Genomic DNA, 23,396 nt, shown 5'->3' with positions numbered 1-23,396 from the left:
CTTATGTCTTACGTATCAGGTTAAATTGCTTTTATCACGTCATCAGACAGTTCCTACCCGTCATATAAGCCTTCATTGTACTCTTTCCATCCATCTGCTCTGCCTCAAGTTTAATAGTGGAATTTCCACTGTATTTTCAACATTGCCACCCTTGCTCTCCATTTCACCGAAGGACGTTTTGTCTGTTCTGTACACTGAATCAGACCTTCCGACGAACATTTCTCTTTCGATATCTTCACATTTTTTCTGGAGCTGTTTCGTCAATTCAGATTTATGTCGTTTCTAACTGTCTTACATTACTGCAGTACTGTCCTTTCATGAACATTTTTGTACTTCCTTCTTTCGTCGATCAGCGGAAGTATTTCTCCGGTTATCCAAGGTTTCTTTGCAGTTTCCTTGCTTGTACCTGTGTTTGTCTGTACAACATCTAATGTTTCCCCTTCTAGAGATGTCACTCTTCTTCAACTGGACAGCCTGCTGTGGTGTTCTTTATCTCGGTATGCACATATTTCGCCAAATTCTAACTCATCTCATCATTTCTCAATGTTTCAGTATCCCACTTCCGGATGAATCTCTTAAACATTAATCTACCCTCAACAGTATTAAGTTTTTAGTGCTTCTATATTTGCTCCTGGATATGCCTTGCAGTTCAATATGTGACTTCGGAACCTCTGTTAGGACATAATTTAATCCAGCCGGAACCTTCCAATGTGTTTGGGGCTTTTCTAAGTATACCTCCTCCATTATTGAACAGAGTATTCCCTATTACTAGCAGAAATTTATTGTAATCAGTCTTTCTCCTCTTTCATTCCTCGTCCCGAGCCCACATTCTCCTGCAATCTTTTCTTCTACTCCTTCCCTCGGAAATGCATTGCAGTCCCCCATAACCATTAGATTTTCATCTCCCTTTACATGCTGTATTACCGTCCAGTATCCTAATATACCTTCTTTATGTCTTCATCTTCGCCTTCGACGTCGGCATGTTTACCTGAACTATCGTTGTCGGTGTTGGATTGCTGTCGATTCCTATAAGAACAACCACATCACTGAACTGTTCAAAGTAACATAGTCTCTGCCTGCCTTCCCATTCATAACGAATCCTACTTCCGTTTAGCATTTTCAGCTGCTGTTGACATTACACTATCGTCGGACCAGAAATCCTTGTGTTTTCTCCTTTTCACTTCGCTTATCCCCATTATATCTAGATTGCTTCAGGATGCTTCAGTAACTCGGATGGGAGTCTCTAGAGGAAAGGAGGCGTTCTTTTCGTGAATCGCTAGTGAGGTAATTTAGAGAACCAGCATTTGAGGCTGACTGCAGTACAATTTTACCGCCGCCAATTTACATTTCGCGGAAAGAGCACAAAGATGTAGAACATTGTTCTCTCGTTGGTTATTCAGTGTTTCTCTCATGGTTACTTCCTTGTCGGCAGTCCGCTTCTGGAGATCGGAATGGGGAACGACACCGGAACCTTTTGATAATGGACAGGTCATCATGACACTCTTTACACCTACAGGCTAGAAGTGCGGTAGACTCACCTTACGTTTATTTGATGCAGTGGTTTCCACTGCTTTCTGCATCCTCATGCCGCTGATCATAGCCCATTCTTCCTTCTTCACAGGCAGTTTCCCTCCTGAAAGGCAGGCGTGTGTCCTGAAGCTCCGTGCGCTCCTCTGCCCTCTTTGACAATGCCGCTGGTACTCATTTACGTCAGTGGATTTCCTCACTTGCGGCCTCTGTCGTTGCTAGAATGGTTCCCTATTGTACCTACGCCATTCATATACGTTTCGTACACGTTCACGCGCTCACAACGATGTGAGGCGACGCTGAGACGCGTGGTGGTCATAACGTTTTGGCTCCTCGTTGTAACTGATGCGCCATTTTAATGCCAGCTGTTACTTGTACGACAGATGAAGACAAGTGCACCCCTGGGACGACGTTCCTCCAGGACTGCAACACCTGCACGTGCGGTGCAAACGGCAGGACGGCGGCCTGTACCCTGAAGCTATGTCCGTCCAGACCGCAAACAGGTCAGCACACTATTGGCCTAACAGTTTTATTTTTCTCTTAGCATATAAATAGTACTCCATTTAACGCGTAATAAACTTGTCCTTACTGTAGAAGAAAGCTGCACACCTGGGACGACCTTCCTGCAAGACTGCAACACGTGTAGGTGCGGCGATGACGGCAAGACTTTCGCCTGCACTCTCAAGGCGTGTCCACCTCGTGTGCGCAGAGGTCTGTAATCTATTCGTAACAATAATTTCTTTTCCTTCCTGGAATATAACTAAACATTATTTTTATCTACGGTAATTTCTTAGCAGCACTACTATAAAAAAGTTTTCGCATATGATGCGAACTTTTGTCTATAAAAGATGGCATATAGATATTGACAAAATATCTGCCTGGTGCAAAGTCTGTCAACCAGCTGTTAATGGAAAGTGGCCCACATCTCGTGGTCATGCGGTAGCGTTCTCGCTTCCCACGCCCGGGTTCGCGGGTTCGATTCCCGGCGGGGTCAGGGATTTTCTCTGCCTCGTGATGGCTGGGTGTTGTGTCACGTCCTTAGGTTAGTTAGGTTTAAGTAGTTCTAAGTTCTAGGGGACTGATGACCATAGATGTTAAGTCCCATAGTGCTCAGAGCCATTTGAATGGAAAGTGATGTAAAGTTGTCACAGTCATTAAAATATTCCGGGCTATTACACCGTAGACGAAAGAATTTCACATTAAAACTTATCATTTCGCCCCCACCCGCAGAGGACATTTTCAAGGGCGATCGTAGTTTCTTTTTGTGTCCGATTCACACCCTGGCTCGGGCCCTAATACACTCCTGGAAATCGAAATAAGAACACCGTGAATTCGTTGTCCCAGGAAGGGGAAACTTTATTGACACATTCCTGGGGTCAGATACATCACATGATCACACTGACAGAACCACAGGCACATAGACACAGGCAACAGAGCATGCACAATGTCGGCACTAGTACAGTGTATATCCACCTTTCGCAGCAATGCAGGCTGCTATTCTCCCATGGAGACCATCGTAGAGATGCTGGATGTAGTCCTGTGGAACGGCTTGCCATGCCATTTCCACCTGGCGCCTCAGTTGGACCAGCGTTCGTGCTGGACGTGCAGACCGCGTGAGACGACGCTTCATCCAGTCCCAAACATGCTCAATGGGGGACAGATCCGGAGATCTTGCTGGCCAGGGTAGTTGACTTACACCTTCTAGAGCACGTTGGGTGGCATGGGATACATGCGGACGTGCATTGTCCTGTTGGAACAGTAAGTTCCCTTGCCGGTCTAGGAATGGTAGAACGATGGGTTCGATGACGGTTTGGATGTACCGTGCACTATTCAGTGTCCCCTCGACGATCACCAGAGGTGTACGGCCAGTGTAGGAGATCGCTCCCCACACTATGATGCTGGGTGTTGGCCCTGTGTGCCTCGGTCGTATGCAGTCCTGATTGTGGCGCTCACCTGCACGGCGCCAAACACGCATACGACCATCATTGGCACCATGGCAGAAGCGACTCTCATCGCTGAAGACGACACGTCTCCATTCGTCCCTCCATTCACGCCTGTCGCGACACCACTGGAGGCGGGCTGCAGGATATTGGGGCGTGAGCGGAAGACGGCCTAACGGTGTGCGGGACCGTAGCCCAGCTTCATGGAGACGGTTGCGAATGGTCCTCGCCGATACCCCAGGAGCAACAGTGTCCCTAATTTGCTGGGAAGTGGCGGTGCGGTCCCCTACGGCACTGCGTAGGGTCCTACGGTCTTGGCGTGCATCCGTGCGTCGCTGCGGTCCGGTCCCAGGTCGACGGGCACGTGCACCTTCCACCGACCACTGGCGACAACATCGATGTACTGTGGAGACCTCACGCCCCACGTGTTGAGCAATTCGGTGGTACGTCCACCCGGCCTTCCGCATGCCCACTATACGCCCTCGCTCGAAGTGCGTCAACTGCACATACGGTTCACGTCCACGCTGTCGCGGCATGCTACCAGTATTAAAGACTGCGATGGAGCTCCGTATGCCACGGCAAACTGGCTGACACTGACGGAGGCGGTGCACAAATGCTGCGCAGCTAGCGCCATTCGACGGCCAACACCGCGGTTCCTGGTGTGTCCGCTGTGCCGTGCGTGTGATCATTGCTTGTACAGCCCTCTCGCAGTGTCCGGAGCAAGTATGGTGGGTCTGACACACCGGTGTCAATGTGTTCTTTTTTCCATTTCCAGGAGTGTAGCAACAGAGTTCCGTTTACGCATACTCCCTGGCAGTGGCGTGACGTCACATGCTTCGAATACCCAACAGCAAGTGGCTCACACACCTGTTGCACGACTTCATCGAGAGGAACCATAGTAAATAGCGATAACCCATCGAAATTGACTAATGTGTCCTTTGGCTGGACCATTAAGACGTTTAATTTATTGGTAAAATGTGCCGAATTCTTGCTGTAGGAGGCCAATTGGACCACATACGGTAATAATAATATTGTAAAGTACTTGACAATCGAATAGGTGGGCCAACCAGTGGACTCACTATAGGCTTCAGAGGAACAAGTTCCTTTATACCTCTTCGGCAATCCATAAACTCTTGGTGACAGTGCAACTGAATCCAACAGACGTTTCTGAATGCTCTCTTCGATAGAGGGTTTTTCCTCTACATATTACAGAACTGTTTAAATATTGCATCGCGACCACGTGACTCAAATGTGACGATGCGTGCTATGAACAGAGCGATAGCGTGGCTGTGGGTAGTCCCTTAAGCTCAGTTCCAGCAAATTTCCCGATGGAAAAATTCGAGGAGCAAACACTGAAAACTGCCGAAATAAAGCCGAATATTTGCTTCCTCTGCACAGTTGCATGGCCGAGGTGGTTTTCGCATTCATCTCAAATAGTTTAACCCGAAGATTCAGTTTACATTGCAGGTGGAGGCTGACGGAAGATTACATTTTCTTGATCTGCTATTTTTCAAGACAGAAGATGCTAGCTTAGACCACAGAGTTTACCGAATACCCACGCGCACAGACCGCTACTTACACCGGGGTCAGAAGCACCACTCATATCGAAAGCGAGGCACCATAAAAAGCCTGGTGGATGGAGCAAGGAACATCTGCGAATCAGAGCTGCCTGACGAGTTATTAAAACACCTCACCTCTGCATTGCTCAATAACTGTTATTCATCTTTTGAGATAGAAAGAGCTTTAAGTCCGCCGTGAAAAATAATAGCCATGCACAAGAGCTTGAGGAATCCAAATTTTTCCTACCAGATTTTCGTTTAGGACATTACTGACCGTATAGGAAAAATCTTTATAAAATGGAACACTGCGGTAATCTACAAACCCATCCGGAAGATACAGGGTCATCTAAAATTGGCCAAGGATGCTAGCAAATCACCGCAAAAAGTAGGAATTTATAGGTTTCCTTGTTTTTGTGGGGAAGTGTGCGCGAGTACTACTACTACAACTACAAGAAAAACCTAGAAGAGTACAAGCACAATTCTTGCAAGTAGGAAAGCACCAAACTGTATTTGATATAATGCAAGTGCTGGCAGCCACAAACGAATACCATGAAAGACTGTACAGATAGGCAACTAAGATCGTTAAATACTGCAGAAATTTGAGCAGAAAGTAGGAGGTAGTGAAAATGAATGATATCTGAATTCAGGTATTGAAGATGTGTACCAGTGTTCCACCATGGGATGATAGCAACAGCGGAGACAGCTGTCAACAACGGCCATTTGCGCCGCGGGTATTCAAAGCATGTGAAGTTGCGCCGTAGCACGGGAGTACACAGAAACGGAACTTTGCTGCAGTCAGTAGCGAGCCAGGGTGTAACTCGGGCACTCAAAACAAGTACGATCCCCCTTGAAAATGTTTCATTCGCAGATGGGGACGAAATTTTGAGTTTTAATGTGCAGTCTATTCGACCATGGTATAGTAGCTTGGAATATTTTATTGATTATGACGTTTTCGGCCGTGCAAGTTTACATTTTACGACGTAAGTTGTGCATTTATGAAGTGACTAAAAATGAATTAGTTACAGCTAGACTCAGCCGTGTCAGACAATTAAGTACGCCAGACGAACAATGAGTAGACATCTCTGTCCTTGACAACTATCACAGTGTGGAGGGGAAGACAGCCCACAAGCCATTGAGTTCTGGATGGTTTCTGTAAAGCTACCAAACGGCGGCTATGTTGATTCCTACATTTCACCCAATGTTCCTAATACTGTGTTTCACATTTTCTGTGAGATTAAGAGCGACTGGTGTAGTTGTTACCTTCGAAGACGAGAGCGTCCTCCGCATACTCGACATGAAGATTTAGAAGAAAGGGCAACACTTTGTCACTGAGGATGTTAATATAGCTTGGGTTCGTCAACAGCACCAGAGAGCTTTAAAGCAGGAGTAGGATTCGTTATGAATAGGAAGATGGGGCAAAGAGTGCTTTTCTATAATTCTTTCTGCACTTATGACAAAAATTTAAGAACCCTGTCTCTTTATGATACTTTTTAATGGACGTGGGGTACTTAAGAGTTTTGGATAACTTCCTAACACCTACTGTTATCCATTTATTTTGTGAGACATTGTTACTGATGTGGATACTTTTGGAAACGTTCTTTCAAAGTTCAGTTTAGATAATGTTCAGAGCTTTTCTCTATGCACTTCAACCCAGACAGATTTGATTGTGCTTTAGAAAATGTTTTAATTTAATTTCTTTTAAATGTCTTCTGCAGGCCTGCAGTTTAGGGAGTTTTTCCATAAACGATTTTACTGTTATTTTACAATCATCTCTTAGTCCACGATTCTTTACAGCTGCATCACACTTTTCCCTGCTCGTACTTGTGGCCTAGTTGTCAATTACTGACGCAATCATTCTAGCAACCCTTATTGTGCTATTGGTCAGCAAGAAAATGCTTGTACTCTGAAGGATAATTATAGAGTGCCGCTAGTTTCGTTTATGATATTTGTGTTCATGTTTACGTCTTCACACAAACTACTGCGTAGTTTCGAGATTGGACCTCAACTTCAAATTGCTGTATTTCATTTTTTATTGATGACCGTTGGCAAGTCTATAAATTTTCCCATGCTACTTTCTCCAATTATTTCTTTTTCTTTTACGTGTAGTATATGTATCATTTGGCGTGTTAGAATGTGTCTTGTAACTAAATGTTCCACTGTTTCCCGTCGCATCCATTATCACTAATCACTACATGGTCTTCTTTTGAAAAGTACTTATATAAAGACCATAAATGCTCTATGATTACCAAAAGATTTGGTACATAGAAAATCCGTAACTGAGAGGCAGGATAATTAACACCGAAGGAATGATTTAGATGCATAATTTAACTGCAATAGGAACATTCTTCCTTAACTAAGCAATTAAACCAGTTTTGATAAATGAAAAAAAAATTGAGTGCTTACCATTGTGTGGTGGCTTGGGTGGACAGGAGAAAATAGTGAAATCGATCGACTCACCTGAAATTAACATTTAAACCCTTGTTTATTTATTAATACCTTGAGTCAAGATAAATACAAAAGTGCAATTTCACTTGAACACTAAACGTGTCCTTGTAACTGAAATCAAATAAAGGACAGCAATACGTTGTAATCACTCTGGCTCAATAAAATTCCACAGAATGTAATGTCACAATAACTTAAGCATAAACATAATAATTAGCAGAACAAGAACTTCAAATTTTTACTCATCTTTAAAAATTAAATATTTATAAAAACAACTCCTAAAAGAACCTATTTTAATCACTACCACTACTTAGCTTTAACATTCAGTCAAATTTCAATTTAACCTTATTTTTACAAAAATATATGCCAATTTTATCAATTTACAATGAGATCAGCAGCAAACGTGGATTTTTAGAACCATGAGGATAGCGATAACATCTTTTGCATAACCCATTGCATCTAAAGCGCTCATTAGGTCATAACATATGCTTTGACGTATGAACATCAGTCCACTCATGCTCCCATGAACATAAAGAAACGTCACAGACTACCCTGAAACAACTCCATATTAGCGACAAGGAACCTTAGGTTCTTAGTGCAACGGCACAGTATAGTAGTACGTTTTACAAGTATAATACGTTGACCGTGCATCAACAAGTGCACTATCCTGCTAACAGTCACTCATAGATAATAGTAAAAATAATGAGAGAACTGCCTATTAATTTATACTAATATAAGTCAGTCCCTATACAGAACCACACAAATCTCTGAACACCGCTTAAAAAGAGTCTACGAGCCAAAAATCTGTAAGTAGTAACGAGAAATTAAATCACAATACATCTTTTTATCGCAAGCAGACACACATCATGGCCAAATTCTCTCCGAGTGGTCTAGTTGACAAGTCACACTATAGTTACTGCCATAAGTTCAGGCTGCATTGCCTCCAGGATCCACAAAAAATAGAGCAGACTTGCGATCGCTCAGTGTGCGCGACCTGTTCCAGTAAACAAACCACATTCAAAACTTCCGGCAAGGCTCCTCCATGTCGGCGAGTAAACGCCTTTCCTCGTCTCTCTCTCTGCACTGACTGCCCACTTCCGTGTCCGCACTGCGGCGTGATAAGCACTTCCACAACAAGAAAGAATAGACCACAAGACACCAGGAAGTACGGCCAACCACTGACTTGGGCACCGTAGCGCCTGCCTAAGCAGTAGTGTGGCATGCACGCACTTCTCCACCAGCCCCGTCCTTAATTCGGCAAGCAGCTGAGAAACCCACATTTTCCCTCAGAATATAGCTTAATTTCAGAGAAATGAGCCCTAACCTCTTTGACCATTTGGAGTCTCCTTAACAGAAGGCTATACTGACTCTCTGGAAATTCTGCATTACCGCGCATCGTTTCATCTTATGTGTCTCCCTCATATTCCTTTTCGTCCACGACCATTGTACATGCACCCGTCGAGCATTTCTCTTCTCAGACAAAAAGTCGTCAATAGACTACAAAGTGCCGGTTCGAGTGGGTACCTGATATCCCACAAGCAAACTCATAGATGTGTACTGATGGCTTTCGTTATACGTGGTATCAAACGTCATTATTTACCGGGGGAGGGAATGATCCTATCCATTCCGATAATCGCTGCAGGCTGTCAGTGGGGAGCTAGTGTGTCTATTAAAACGTTCAACATATGATATGCTCGGTAATAAGGTGGTGGTGTTATATGCTACGTTGATCAAATTTATGTGTGATAAATGTGATCACATTATCAGTCGCTATAGATTCTGGAGTACAACTGTACTAAAAATTAACTGTAACTCTGGATTCACTGCTCTTTTGAATAATAACCAGACTATTCTGACGAAGGTGTCCAAGCAAAATGGAATATATCTGTTTCCTGCCTTCGATCTAGGCAATGTGCCCACAAAATGTATGTCAGTCGCTGAAATGGTCTTTATAACTTGGACGCCAAATATCCCATCTTGCTATATTGTACTGATTTACTAACAGCACACACCTCACAACACCATTTCCGCTTACGGATCTCATTGTTAACTCTTAACCTAGTAAATTGCTGTCTCATTTCCTTCCAGATCTTCCACATTCGTGGAAGTAGCAGGACAGCAAGGGAACCAGTTTCTTGGGCATAACGATTTCAACTCATTCCTCCCACATGCCTTACAACATAACACCTTGTCTCACCAGCCACAGTGTTGTTTCACCTTGGCTATAGCCTTTCCGTAATTTTATAAGGCGTTCATCCTGATCATGAAACTTTCTAATGTCACGAAATAGGTGACGTATTTGTGTAATGAATGAAGTCAGCAGGGGCCTCAAAGCACCATCTTGCAATAGCTATTTGTCTCCTTGAATGTTCTCATTCCTCACAAACATTCGGCAGCCCGTCAGCCACAACATTCTCCAGGCCCATGATATTATAGACTTCAAACTTTAAGAGGAAAGTCTTGGTAGCTCACCTGCCAGTATGACCAGTTTTCCTTGTTATGGATTACACCCAACACAGGACTTGAACCATAGTCGGTTTTCATGATGAACCTATGGCGTTCATGGTAATACCGAAACTTCTCTATGTCAAACAAAACTGTCAGTGCCGCCAGCTCATATACAGAATACCTTATCTCCATTTCACTTAACTTTCTCGACGTGTAGGTGAACAAATAACGATCCTGACCATAACATTTGTTTTAAAGCCACAAATACAGCTTATTGGGAAAGCCCCCACAAAAATTTACATCCCGCTTTATGTTGGTTGTCAAGGGATACTGCATTCGCTGCAAAGCCACCAATAAATTTCCTAAAAAGTGTCTATCACAACAAACAAACGAACATGGATGACATTCTTCAGTTGTGGGAACTTTGCGTCGTTTTCCATTTCTCCAGATCAGTACACGTTCCTCCCACCAAAACTATATGTCCTGGGAACCTCACCAAACAACATGCACAAAGAAGCTATTGAGAATTCACTTCATTCCTGCCTCCCTCAATCACTCTAACATCTCCAGCAAGTGCAGTTTATGTTTCCGTTTTAGTAGTATCCAATGGATACTAATGATACACGTTGCTCTTGTACAAATCTCTTTTCCTCTATTAATATTTGTTTCTCAGTCAGAGAAAACAACGTAACGTACTTTCTCTCCTTTATGTTAGTCCTCGTACTATCAATCTAGACTAACATCACCCAAAACGAGTTCCAGTCATTATACACGAGTTATGTATATGAGGTCTTACCACAGCGACGTTGCGGTGATACCTGTTTGGTTCTTCTGAGGGTTTTGCTGTTATGTGAGATCTCTTTCCGTTAAATCTTCTCGGTAGCTTTCACTTAACACATATGGGGACAACACTGAGAATCAGTCGCCCGGGAGAACGACGAGTTACTTTAGTAACAAGGGACTAGAATTAGTGACTGCTGTTTGATGTGTTGTAGCCACGAACTGTACGCCTGGTTCGACGTTCAAAAAGGCCTGCGACGTTTGTCGGTGCTGCGCGGACTGCAAAAGCGTTGTCTGCAAACAGACACCATGTCCGAAATTTTAATGAGAGCACGCCACCAAACCTCACTCACTCTTAAAAGTTTAGCTATGAGTATAAACTATATAATGAAACAACGTATCAACCTCACATGTGTCGTCGGTAGCACACTACTCACAGGTCATCAGCTGTGTGCACAAGATGCAGTGTGTATCATATATGTTAAAGATCTAACATTTAGTTTAGGAATAAGTATGGGTTTCTTGTGGTTGCCGTTTTGTGCAGCACCTATATACAAATGGTAGTAGCTGCATGGTGCTAACGGGTTTTCTCCCTGGCAAATGGAGAAAAGAAACTATTATTATATGACCAAATGAATATGACAAACAACTCACTGTTTGCATTAACAGATTAACTAGTACAAAAACGTTGCAATGTTGTTGTTGTTGTTGTCTTCAGTCCTGAGACTGGTTTGATGCAGCTCTCCATGCTACTCTATCCTGTGCAAGCTGCTTCATCTCCCAGTACCTACTGCAACCTACATCCTTCTGAATCTGCTTAGTGTACTCATCTCTCGGTCTCCCTCTACGATTTTTACCCTCCACGCTGCCCTCCAATGCTAAATTTGTGATCCCTTGATGCCTCAAAACATGTCCTACCAACCTATCCCTTCTTCTAGTCAAGTTGTGCCACAAACTTCTCTTCTCCCCAATCCTATTCAATACCTCCTCATTAGTTACGTGATCTATCCACCTTATCTTCAGTATTCTTCTGTAGCACCACATTTCGAAAGCTTCTATTCTCTTCTTGTCCAAACTAGTAATCGTCCATGTTTCACTTCCATACATGGCTACACTCCAAACAAATACTTTCAGAAACGACTTCCTGATACATAAATCTATATTCGATATTAACAAATTTCTCTTCTTCAGAAACGCTTTCCTTGCCATTGCCAGTCTACATTTTATATCCTCTCTACTTCGACCATCATCAGTTATTTTACTTCCTAAATAGCAAAACTCCTTTACTACTTTAAGTGTCTCATTTCCTAATCTAATTCCCTCAGCATCACCCGATTTAATTTGACTACATTCCATTATCCTCGTTTTGCTTTTGTTAATGTTCATCTTATATCCTCCTTTCAAGACACTGTCCATTCCGTTCAACTGCTCTTCCAAGTCCTTTGCCGTCTCTGACAGAATTACAATGTCATCGGCGAACCTCAAAGTTTTTACTTCGTCTCCATGAATTTTAATACCTACTCCAAATTTTTCTGTTGTTTTCTTTACTGCTTGCTCAATATACAGATTGAATAACATCGGGGAGAGGCTACAACCCTGTCTCACTCCTTTCCCAACCACTGCTTCCCTTTCATGCCCCTCGACTCTTATTACTGCCATCTGGTTTCTGTACAAATTATAAATAGCCTTTCGCTCCCTGTATTTTACCCCTGCCACCTTTAGAATTTGAAAAAGAGTATTCCAGTCAACATTGTCAAAAGCTTTCTCTAAGTCTACAAATGCTAGAAACGTAGGTTTGCCTTTTCTTAATCTTTCTTCTAAGATAAGTCGTAAGGTCAGTATTGCCTCACGTGTTCCAACATTTCGACGGAATCCAAACTGATCCTCCCCGAGGTCTGCATCTACCAGTTTTTCCATTCGTCTGTAAAGAATTCGCGTTAGTATTTTGCAGCCGTGGCTTATTAAACTGATAGTTCGGTAATTTTCACATCTGTCAGCACCTGCTTTCTTTGGGATTAGAATTATTATATTCTTCTTGAAGTCTGAGGGTATTTCGCCTGTCTCATACATCTTGCTCACCAGCTGGTAGAGTTTTGTCATGACTGGCTCTCCCAAGGCCGTCAGTAGTTCTAATGGAATGTTGTCTACTCCGGGGGCCTTGTTTCGACTCAGGTCTTTCAGTGCTCTGTCAAACTCTTCACGCAGTATCGTATCTCCCATTTCGTCTTCATCTACATCCTCTTCTATTCCCATAATATTGTCCTCAAGTACATCGCCCTTGTATAAACCTTCTATATACTCCTTCCACCTTTCTGCCTTCCCTTCTTTGCTTAGAACTGGGCTGCCATCTGAGCTCTTGATATTCATACACGTGGTTCTCTTCTCTCCAAAGGTCTCTTTAATTTTCCTGTAGGCAGTATCTATCTTACCCCTAATGAGATAAGCTTCTACATCCTTACATTTGTCCTCTAGCCATCCCTGTTTAGCCATTTTGCACTTCCTGTCGATCTCATTTTTGAGACGTTTGTATTCCTTTTTGCCTGCTTCATTTACTGCATTTTTATATTTTCTCCTTTCATCAATTAAATTCAATATTTCTTCTGTTACCCAAGGATTTCTAGCAGCCCTCGTCTTTGTACCTACTTTATCCTCTGCTGCCTTCACTACTACATCCCTCAGAGCTACCCATTCTTCTTCTACTGTATTTCTTTCCCCTATTCCTGTCAATTGTTCCCTTATGCTCTCTCTGAAACTCTGTACAACCTCTGGTTCTTTCAGTTTATCCAGGTCCCATCTCCTTAATTTCTCACATTTTTGCAGTTTCTTCAGTTTTAATCTACAGGTCATAACCAATAGATTGTGGTCAGAGTCCACATCTGCCCCTGGAAATGTCTTACAACTTAAAACCTGGTTCCTAAATCTCTGTCTTACCATTATATAATCTATCTGATACCTTTTAGTATCTCCAGGGTTCTTCCACGTATACAACCTTCTTTCATGATTCTTAAACCAAGTGTTAGCTATGATTAAGTTGTGCTCTGTGCAAAATTCTACTAGGCGGCTTCCTCTTTCATTTCGTAGCCCCAATCCATTTTCACCTACTATGTTTCCTTCTCTCCCTTTTCCTACACTCGAATTCCAGTCACCCATTACTATTAAATTTTCGTCTCCCTTCACTATCTGAATAATTTCTTTTATTTCATCGTACATTTCTTCAATTTCTTCATCATCTGCAGAGCTAGTTGGCATATAAACTTGTACTGCTGTAGTAGGTGTGGGCTTCGTATCTATCTTGGCCACAATAATGCGTTCACTATGCTGTTTGTAGTAGCTTACCCGCATTCCTATTTTCCTATTCATTATTAAACCTACTCCTGCATTACCCCTATTTGATTTTGTGTTTATAACCCTGTAGTCACCTGACCAGAAGTCTTGTTCCTCCTGCCACCGAACTTCACTAATTCCCACTATATCTAACTTTAACCTATCCATTTCTCTTTTTAAATTTTCTAACCTACCTGCCCGATTAAGGGATCTGACATTCCACGCTCCGATCCGTAGAACGCCAGTTTTCTTTCTCCTGATAACGACATCCTCCTGAGTAGTCCCCGCCCGGAGATCCGAATGGGGGACTATTTTACCTCCGGAATATTTTACCCAAGAGGATGCCTTCATCATTTAATCATACAGTAAAGCTGCATGTCCTCGGGAAAAATTACGGCTGTAGTTTCCCCTTGCTTTCAGCCGTTCGCAGTACCAGCACAGCAAGGCCGTTTTGGTTAATGTTGCAAGGCCAGATCAGTCAATCATCCAGACTGTTGCCCCTGCAACTACTGAAAAGGCTGCTGCCCCTCTTCAGGAACCACACGTTTGTCTGGCCTCTCAACAGATACCCCTCCGTTGTGGTTGCACCTACGGTACGGCCATCTGTATCGCTGAGGCACGCAAGCCTCCCCACCAACGGCAAGGTCCATGGTTCATGGGGGGAGGTAACGTTGCAATAGTGATCACAAATCCCATTCCCCTAAAGAGATACAAAAAGGGACTCTCACACATGTGTGGACACACACACACACACACACACACACACACACACACACACACACACACACACATTCATTAACAGACATGTAGACATGCAAAATACAAGTGGAAACTATAAACTGGTAATATTGGTATTACCTACAGAAACAAGTGACGCATTAAACACGGAAAACAGCGGTTTATATGTTATGTTTCGAAAATTGTAATGACTGCACGAAAAAGCAGAGACTTTCAACCGGTTTTCCACACTGAAGAAGACTGTATGCCTTTCAAATTCTGAGTCTGATGTTCTATTGTATCTCTAATTGTATTATAATACACTTGCCTGAACTATTTAGAAATCTATGTGTGAAACTGAAAAATCATGTAATTCCTCAAAATGTCTGCTGAAGAAAGAAACAGGGGGAAGGCGCCTGGATTATCAATAAAATAAAGAATTAATTTGCAGAATGCAAAAATTCGTTTTCATAAAGCAATGCAGTTTAGAGTTTACACAATACAAGTTTTGTAATAAATTCCAATAGAGGTTCAACAACTGAGGATATTTTAAATCATGTGTTTAGTAAGATTATTGATTGGTTTTCTAAAATGATCTTTCTTAACTTTAGAAAACACACCAGAATAAGTTCTTCTCAACACTAGTGATACATTTAAAGCATGAACTGGATTTATCAGCGAAGTTACTGTCTTCCGAATTTTTGTACATATTGATAAAAATTTAAATGTAAAAGAAACACATTTTAAAACTTCTTACATAGTTCAGTGCAGCTAATTTAGCAATTGGGTTACTTGGAGGCCTTGGGGTGTGTCAAATCAGCAATATATTTTGAACTTATCGGAGAATTTATCCTTGAGGAAGACATTCTTCATTGTACAGAAGCATGCCATGACAATAATACTTTCTGACCTTCCTGGATAATTTTGTGGGCAAGTCTTTAATGGATTTGATGTATTCAGTACAGTGTCATAGTATATATTTTCCCATGTGACTTTGTTGTAAAAACCCATTAGAGTTCAGACGGAATAAAGACATATATAATACTTTGCTACCAGAAAAAATTAGCTTCATTATTCTTCATTAAAATGATTATGGCTTAAAAGTGGGTGAATAATGCTACTACTGAAGTGTTATGTCACTTACCCAATGATACTCTACACTTTTCGGCTTAAAAGTGGGTGAATAATGCTACTACAGAAGTGTTATGTCACTTACCCAATGATACTCTACACTTTTCAGGGAGCAAGGCTAAAACTGAATGCAGGTGTAGAACATCTTTATGGGAAAATTGTCCTATTGAATGGAAGACGTTTTACCTATAAATGTTTAGCTCATTTAATATGAAAGTACTACAGACATATTTGAGTTATAAAAATAAATATGGTCTGAAATAGGCATTGTGTTCAACGAAGTAAATAAAAATATAAAATATTCTAAATCAGGTGCTTTGAACATATTTTAGCCTTCATATACTCCTTTTAGTCACTGGTTAGTAGTAAATCACCACAGCATCATTTGCAGTAACTAAGAGTATTGACTTGCTGATGTACGCATTATTGCAGTAATGTAGATACTGTAATGGTATTTTGTCTACAAAATGATGTAGTAAGTTTAGCATTAGTCTTACAGAGAGACATTCCAGTTGATGGTTTGTTATGGCATTTGTAGATTTACAGAGAAATTTTGGCATTAGTAAGGTATCGGTGGATATATGAGGCCAGATAACCATCTCATCTCAAGGTCACTTCCTGTGTCAGGTTACACCTGAGGCAATTGGGCTTCTTATTTCCAAGGTCGTGTGAAGACCCTCACCTCTCACCCCCTGACCCCCATGAAACCTCAGCATGTTGATAATTTGTGTGACATATTTTCAAAGTCCCGAAACCATTGTACTATTTCTGACCCAGAAAAGGTATCAGCCAGTTGCGTGTGTTAAAAATGGCAAGAAACCCCTCTTGACCCTCCCTTTCCCTACCTAGGCCAATAAGAATCAAGCTCCCAACCCCAACTTTATTACAAAAGTAATTACATGAGGTTCATCGCTTATGCTCCATGCACTACAGTGAGGGTAAGAATTATCAGCAGCAGTTCTCCAACTTCAAAAATGGCTGTAAATATTCCGAAATTTATAAGCTAAGAAACTTTGACATTACAGAGTGTCGCTGAACTACTCTAATTTAATGAGATCATTACCTGTTCTGCGGAAGTGTGGTAAAGATTAACATAGTTTGTGAAGTAAGACACTTTGGTATTACAGTATGTGACTGGCAAACAGAAGAATTAATACAAATTAATGCTGAAATAGCATTTTCTGTAAGCACTGCTACCTTCATTACTGTTCACAGTCTGTTGAAATTTTATCAATTTTTTTCAAGTACTACGTTCCCATTCTAGGATATACATAAATATGTATTTTAAATGTTAAAAATCTTCTGCAGAGAGATATTTTTAATAAATACTTCGAAATCTTACGTTAAAACAAATAGCACAAAACAATGTTTTAGCAAATACACCCACAGCCCACATTAAATCAAACAGCACAGAGAAACAAATTATCCCTGAATTATTAACAAGTAGGATCACTTACCCCTAGGAGAGTTGTAAACAATGGTGAAAGAAATCCACACAAATATACACACACGCACACACACACACACACACACACACACACACACACACACACACACACACACACACACACACACACACAAAAGGTCTGGTTGACCCCCAGTGGGAAACCAACATAAAAATACCGCAGTATTGTGCTAGGTTATTTACAACTGGATTGAATCTATAATAAATGTAGAAAACGTGACTAGTATATCATAATGATGATACTGGAAGATAGTAGACAGTGGTTGTGTTGAAGAAATAACTCAGTAGACAATGGTTGTATGAGAGAAAGAGAGTGACGCGGTGGCAGTGGAATACAGTTGGTAGTGACAGATCAGTGCTAGGAAAGGAGTAAAGGAGACAGTGCCAAGGGGAGAGGCATAAAGAGAAAGAGGAAGTGGAAGTGGGTGAGAATCTTTGACAATGGGAGACAGTGTGTATAACAGTGGCAGCCAGGGAGAAAGATACAGTGAGAAGAGACAGCATATGTTAAGGTAACAGAGAGAGAGAGAGAGAGAGAGAGAGAGAGAGAGAGAGAGAGAGAGAAGTGACAGAGAGAGGAGACAGTAGTAGCAGAACAGGACGAAGGGGGCTGGACACAGGAGACAGTGACAGACACACACAAAGAGTTAATGACAATGAGTTGGGCTGAATTATTGACTGAGAAAAGGCAACATGCAATGAATAAGTGTGAACTAATTACAGCGATGGACTACTGGGTGTGACTGAGGTACAACTAGAGGAGCGCCTGGGAATTTGAGGCGAGTTACATGTTAAAAGAAGTGCGCATTTGTTTGTATGCTAAAATTTTTTGGAATGTTTTTTTAAAAGTGCTGAGGAAGGCAGAATGACTTTAAATAAACAGGAACATATTGGCATTTTTTATGCTGAGACAGGAACATTTTTTCGCTGATTTATGCATGCATCAGAATTTTTTAACTTCCAGTTGGGAACTACCTTTATACAACTAGACGAGAATTGCCTATAATGTGGGGGTTTCACTGTGGATCACCCTACCCACGGGCATAGGAAATGAGAATGTAAAAAAGCGGCACAGTCAGTCACAGTATTTTTGAAGGATGTTAAAAAATTAGGTTATTTATTTCGGCGTTCGCCAGTAATAGTATTTGGCAATAACGTGTAGGAAGCATGGGAGGAAGGGGTGGGGGAGGGGGGGGGGCAGGAGGGAAGACGACTTTTGCACGAGTATATGTGGTACAGCGACCTCAGTCTTAATATTTCATAAGGAAAGAATACGCAGTTTTTAAATGATTCGTTCATGGGTCTAACTTCCGTCAGGCTATCCTACAGATTCTCGACTCCGGGGATTTTGGTGGCCAACAGAGTACAGTAAACTCCCCCTGGGGCTCTTCGAACCAGGCTCATGCACTTCGAACTATGCGACAGATTGTATTGTCATGCTGGTAGATCATATAGTGCCGAGGAAGAATGAAACTGCATATAGCGTCGGACATGATCCCGAAGGACAAATGCATATTTGTGTTGATCCATTGTGCTTTGCTCTCCAGAACGGTGAGATCGCCAAGGAATGCCATGACAACATTCTCCAAACCGTGACGGTCCCTCCTACGGGTTGGACCTTTCCGACGATGGTTGCAGGACTGTGCACGACAACGGCCAATGTCCAATGGAGCATCAAATGTGATTCACCTGAAAAGTGGAAGTCCAGTTGTGATATTCGCGTGCAAATTCTAACCTTCATCGCTGATGAACAGCAGTCAGAATGGGTGCGTGAACCAGGCGTCTGCTGCTGAGGCCCATTTGCAGCAGTTCTCATTAAACGGTCGCTGAGGAGACACATTTAGTAACCCTTGGTTCATCTGGGCAGTCAGATGCTCAATAGTTGCACGTCTATTCACCCGTACACATCTCCGCAGCAATCGTAAACCTCTGTCATCCATGGCCCAAGGTGCACAGCAGTTGCATTCTTTTTGGATAGCGCCATTTTACCATGCACGTTGTACATTAACCACAGCGGAAAGTGGTTAGCCGTTTGGGAAATATTTCCACTTCTGTCCCGGAAGCTAATGATCATGCCCTTTTGGACGTCAGAAGCATTGCCCTGTTCTACTGGGTCCCCGTGACACAGTATGTACACCATCATCTGCTTGGTGCTGCCACCTGCTGCCTGTGTGAGGTTACTGAACATTGACGTCGATCATAGGCGATGATCACCTTAAATCGCCTTAATCTGAGTGGGTTATTTCATTTTCTGGAAATAACTTGTGTAGATGGCATTGGCGGACGTGCGTCTTTAAGAAGCGAGGTGGCCCTGATGTGGGGTGTGACTGATATCTGGAAGGAGCAGATAGGGCTTCTGTGTCCTATTTCGGTATTATCTCAATTGCGTGGGACACTTCTTGGTCATCAGCAGGAGTTAGACAGGGCGGTGATTTTTCGTTTACCACGTAAGCGTAGGACGTCCCTGGCAGTTACTGGCAGCCAATGAGTTTGCTGTCCGCACGTTGACATCTGTTGGCTGGAGATACATTTCTAAAGGCGATGATAGTGCTTCCTGGCTCTGGCATCTGGAGGCAGTAGTCCATCGCGGCAGCAGATCGTCGCGGCAGCAGCAGAGCCGACTGAAGATTCACGTGGATGTGATTGCGCGTGGCACTAAACTCACATTTTTAATTTGTTTAAAACAAAGTGGTTGTCTGTTCTACTCCCATTCTAAGTTTCCGGTAATTAATTACTCTGTAAATGTAACGATGCCATGTGTGTCGGTTGTTTCTCGGCCTTTATGTGCAAGCCTGCATTAAAATTATTCTCCTCTAGAACGACATTATAGTGAGGTCATTGTTATAACATATTAGGACATAAATTTTGTTAATACAAGTGGCGGTAATTTCTTACAGTGCACATTAGGAATGTCGTGCGTGTGGATTTTTGTTGCCATTATGTACAAGGTTACTGGGGGCAATATTATGGTGATGTAACACATTAATAATGCAGAGACAAGACTTGATACGTATCTCTTGTGATATTTTGCAGAATATTCGGTTATGTCATTAAACTATAGTAACTCAGCGACTTACTGTAACGTCAAAGTGCGTTATGTCATAAACTATGACAGTATTTGCCGTTATTTTGCAGAATATGCAATGATATCACTAAATTACAGTAGTTCAGTGACACACTGTAATGTCAATGTGTTTTATTTCGCATAGTATGTAAATATTACCTTCATTTTTTAAGTCGGATAACTGTGCTGCTCTCATTTCGGTGCAGAGAGCGGAAGTGACAAGGTTCATGCAGTTGCCCTGTATCAAAGAGGGTCACGAGGAGTGGGAAAGCTTGAGAGAAAGTGGCTTAGGGAGGGGTATGGCGCCGTTTGTATTGTGCACAGTTGGCCTAGATCCTTATATGATCCAGAACGCTCATAGTGGTTCAGGAATGTTGGTAGTGCGTCACGAAAATGTACGAAATGCTGCCTCCCCCGGGGGAAGGGGATGAGGGTTCCCCTTGACCTTTGAAGATAACAATCCCAGTAGCCTTAGGTGCAAGCTGACACCAGAAGTGACCTTAATGTAAGATGTGGGATAATATTTGCAGTGGTACGCTTCTGACGATGTAATTAGAACACACTGTTTGAAATTGTGAAAATAATAGGAATAAACTACAGGGACTCAAGTGGTATTAACAGTTTGTACAGAAATCGCACTACCGTTATAAGAGTCGAAGGACTTGAAGCGAAAATAGTACTTGAGAAGGCAACTAGTTGCATCTAGTCTAATTAAACCAGGAGATGTAGGGGGAATTACATTAGGAAATTAGTTATTAATAGTAGTAGCTGTTTGGACGCCGAAATAACGGAGGATGCCCAAAGTGGGGAGGATATTAGCAGCAGGCACGCAAGCAAGAAATGTGTTTACGAAGAGAAAGAAATTTCTTCAGACAAAATATAAATTTAAGTCTTGGGATGTCTTTTCTGATGATAGTGAAGGCTTGTATAATCTAGAAGGCTGATAAACAGTTCAGAAAATGGTTCAAATGGCTCTGAGCACTATTGGACGTAACTGCTAAGGTCATCATCCCCTAACTAACCTAAGGACATCCTGCCCGAGGCAGGATTCGAACCAGACGCTGGACGAGGCTGCCGGGCAACACGCGCCCTAGTATTACAAGGTCCGTGTTGCACTATAATGCACTTCCGGTCCGCTGATAAGGCTCGCTGGCGCCGTTCTGGCGCTCTGCGACCGGAAGTTGCGGTTGCGATAAGCGCTACTGGGGTCCAGCTGCGCCGCAGCACGGAGCGTCATTCGCTCTGCGAACGTCGAGGAGTGCGGACGCATAGCTCTGGGTGTCTCGCTGGGCGTCGGCTTGCTACGTTCACTTGTGTTAACAGCAATGCCTCTGCGACATGCTGGCGGCGCAGCGTATCTGTGTATCGCAGTTTGAAAGCGATTGATATTGACTTGGCTGGACAGTTTAATAAACAGCAATTGATTGGAGGTCCAAATGTTTTTCGTGGACTCCATCTGAACTTCACCTGTGATGTACAAGCGGTGTTTGGAGGTAGTACCTGGCTGACACTTGTTGTTGTATGGGGTAACCAAGCAGATTATGGTGGCCTTGAAGCATTTCCAGATGCAAACATTTTGGCTTGGAAGACTTGGAGTATTGCTGAGACTACAGGACTTTTGGCTACACAGCCTTATGGTACTCTTGTTCCAAGCATGCCATTTGTTTTGACTACAAGAATAAAGAAGAAGTTAAATGCTGATGAGTATTTGTTTATATGGGCCAAACAGTTCAGACAAGAATAGAGTAAAAGCTTTCGAAATATCGTTTTGCTGATGAAGACTAGGCGGGTACAGTAGGTAACTATCGGATAATATTCATTAAATCGGATAGAAAAGAAGTTTATGGCATAACATGGCTAAAATAAGGGGTAGGTTGAATGGACACATCGTGCGATAGTAGTAAATCGTGAAAATCGTAAATTTCTTAATGAATGTGGTGGATGTGGAAGGGGAGGGCGGAGGAGTTGGAGAGAAACATTGTAGATGGAGAGCAATCATGGCTACAGTAAGCAGGCTCATCTGGTTTTACTTTGCTGTAGTTGTTCAAAGTAAAGTTTAACACAAGAGGGTAAAAATTGAAATGCATAAAATCAGTCCTCTGGCTGAAGAACGCACCAGCAACAAGAATAAAAGTCTAAGCTTGCAAACTACCGTTCAGATCAGGACAGATAGTGCATGTTTCACAGGCAACACACATCGGTGGACACTCAGGTGTCCCGACGTCTAATAGAAATACATGGGCTGCCGCACGTGTGACGGGATATTACAGGATCACTCTGAATACCTGGTGAAGATTACCGTCCACTTGTTCACTGATTCAGACCTTTTTTTTAATTTGCAGGCGTCCTTTGAAACACAAGCAGCGTCTCGCAGCGGGTCTGAACTTTGTGAAGAGGGAGCTGGTCTCAAAACTAAAAAATAAGAGGACGTGCTACATGTGGCTCTACTTCATATAAAAATATCATGACTGTAACTTGAGATATTTTTGGAAACGTTTCTGTGGATAATAAAAAACTTAGCATTAAGCAACGATTGACATCTAATGTTCAATTTAGTATTGCTTCCATATTAGGATAGAAATGTTTTCTTTGACTATATCGTCGGCTTTGAAGATAGATATTTTTTATTGTGTAGTTTTAACATTGTCATATTGCCGTTGGTTTTCAGATTATCCTATACAGTGTTACTCATCACAGTATTTTGTACTACTCCAACTTTTCACGAGTTAGAAAATTATGTTTCCTGCCTTCTTTACCTCAAATTACCATAAATTACACAATTAGTACAACTCTCAGTTAGACAAGCATGACCTGTAGGAAGTCTTAATGTTGCCATTATTTCTGTCTCTGGGATTCTGGAATATCCTTTTCTGTGATATAACTGATCTTTCATTTCTTGTTTTCACTCTGGGGTGTAAGATAATCTTTACGAAGTATTTCATGTTTTGTTTATTAAGTAGGTTTTCGTTATTGTTATTGAAGTAAGTCTCCTGGATAGC

At 42.2% G+C, this 23,396-nt stretch overlaps 1 protein-coding gene across 6 annotated transcripts in view; it reads left to right on the top strand.

The window, feature by feature from the left end:
- The window catches only part of LOC126284693 (teneurin-4-like), an 81,421-nt gene extending 58,487 nt beyond the window's left edge, over positions 1–22,934 (top strand). For 4 of the 6 annotated variants that reach the window (XM_049983823.1, XM_049983822.1, XM_049983819.1 and 1 more), the window contains 3 exons: positions 1,893–2,030; positions 2,122–2,238; positions 22,740–22,934. In XM_049983823.1, the coding sequence (XP_049839780.1) occupies positions 1,893–2,030; positions 2,122–2,238; positions 22,740–22,750 (266 nt within the window). In that variant the 3' untranslated portion in view covers positions 22,751–22,934. The remainder of the gene's footprint in view (positions 1–1,892; positions 2,031–2,121; positions 2,239–22,739) is intronic. The other 2 variants (XM_049983821.1, XM_049983820.1) reach the window with 2 other exon arrangements.
- Positions 22,935–23,396: the final 462 nt, after the last annotated feature.

This window comes from Schistocerca gregaria, chromosome 8 (genome assembly GCF_023897955.1).
Source record: "Schistocerca gregaria isolate iqSchGreg1 chromosome 8, iqSchGreg1.2, whole genome shotgun sequence".
NCBI classification, from domain to species: Eukaryota; Metazoa; Arthropoda; class Insecta; order Orthoptera; family Acrididae; genus Schistocerca; species Schistocerca gregaria.
The sequence above is the reverse complement of the archived record's forward strand: the minus strand, read 5'-3'. Positions and strand labels throughout refer to the sequence as shown.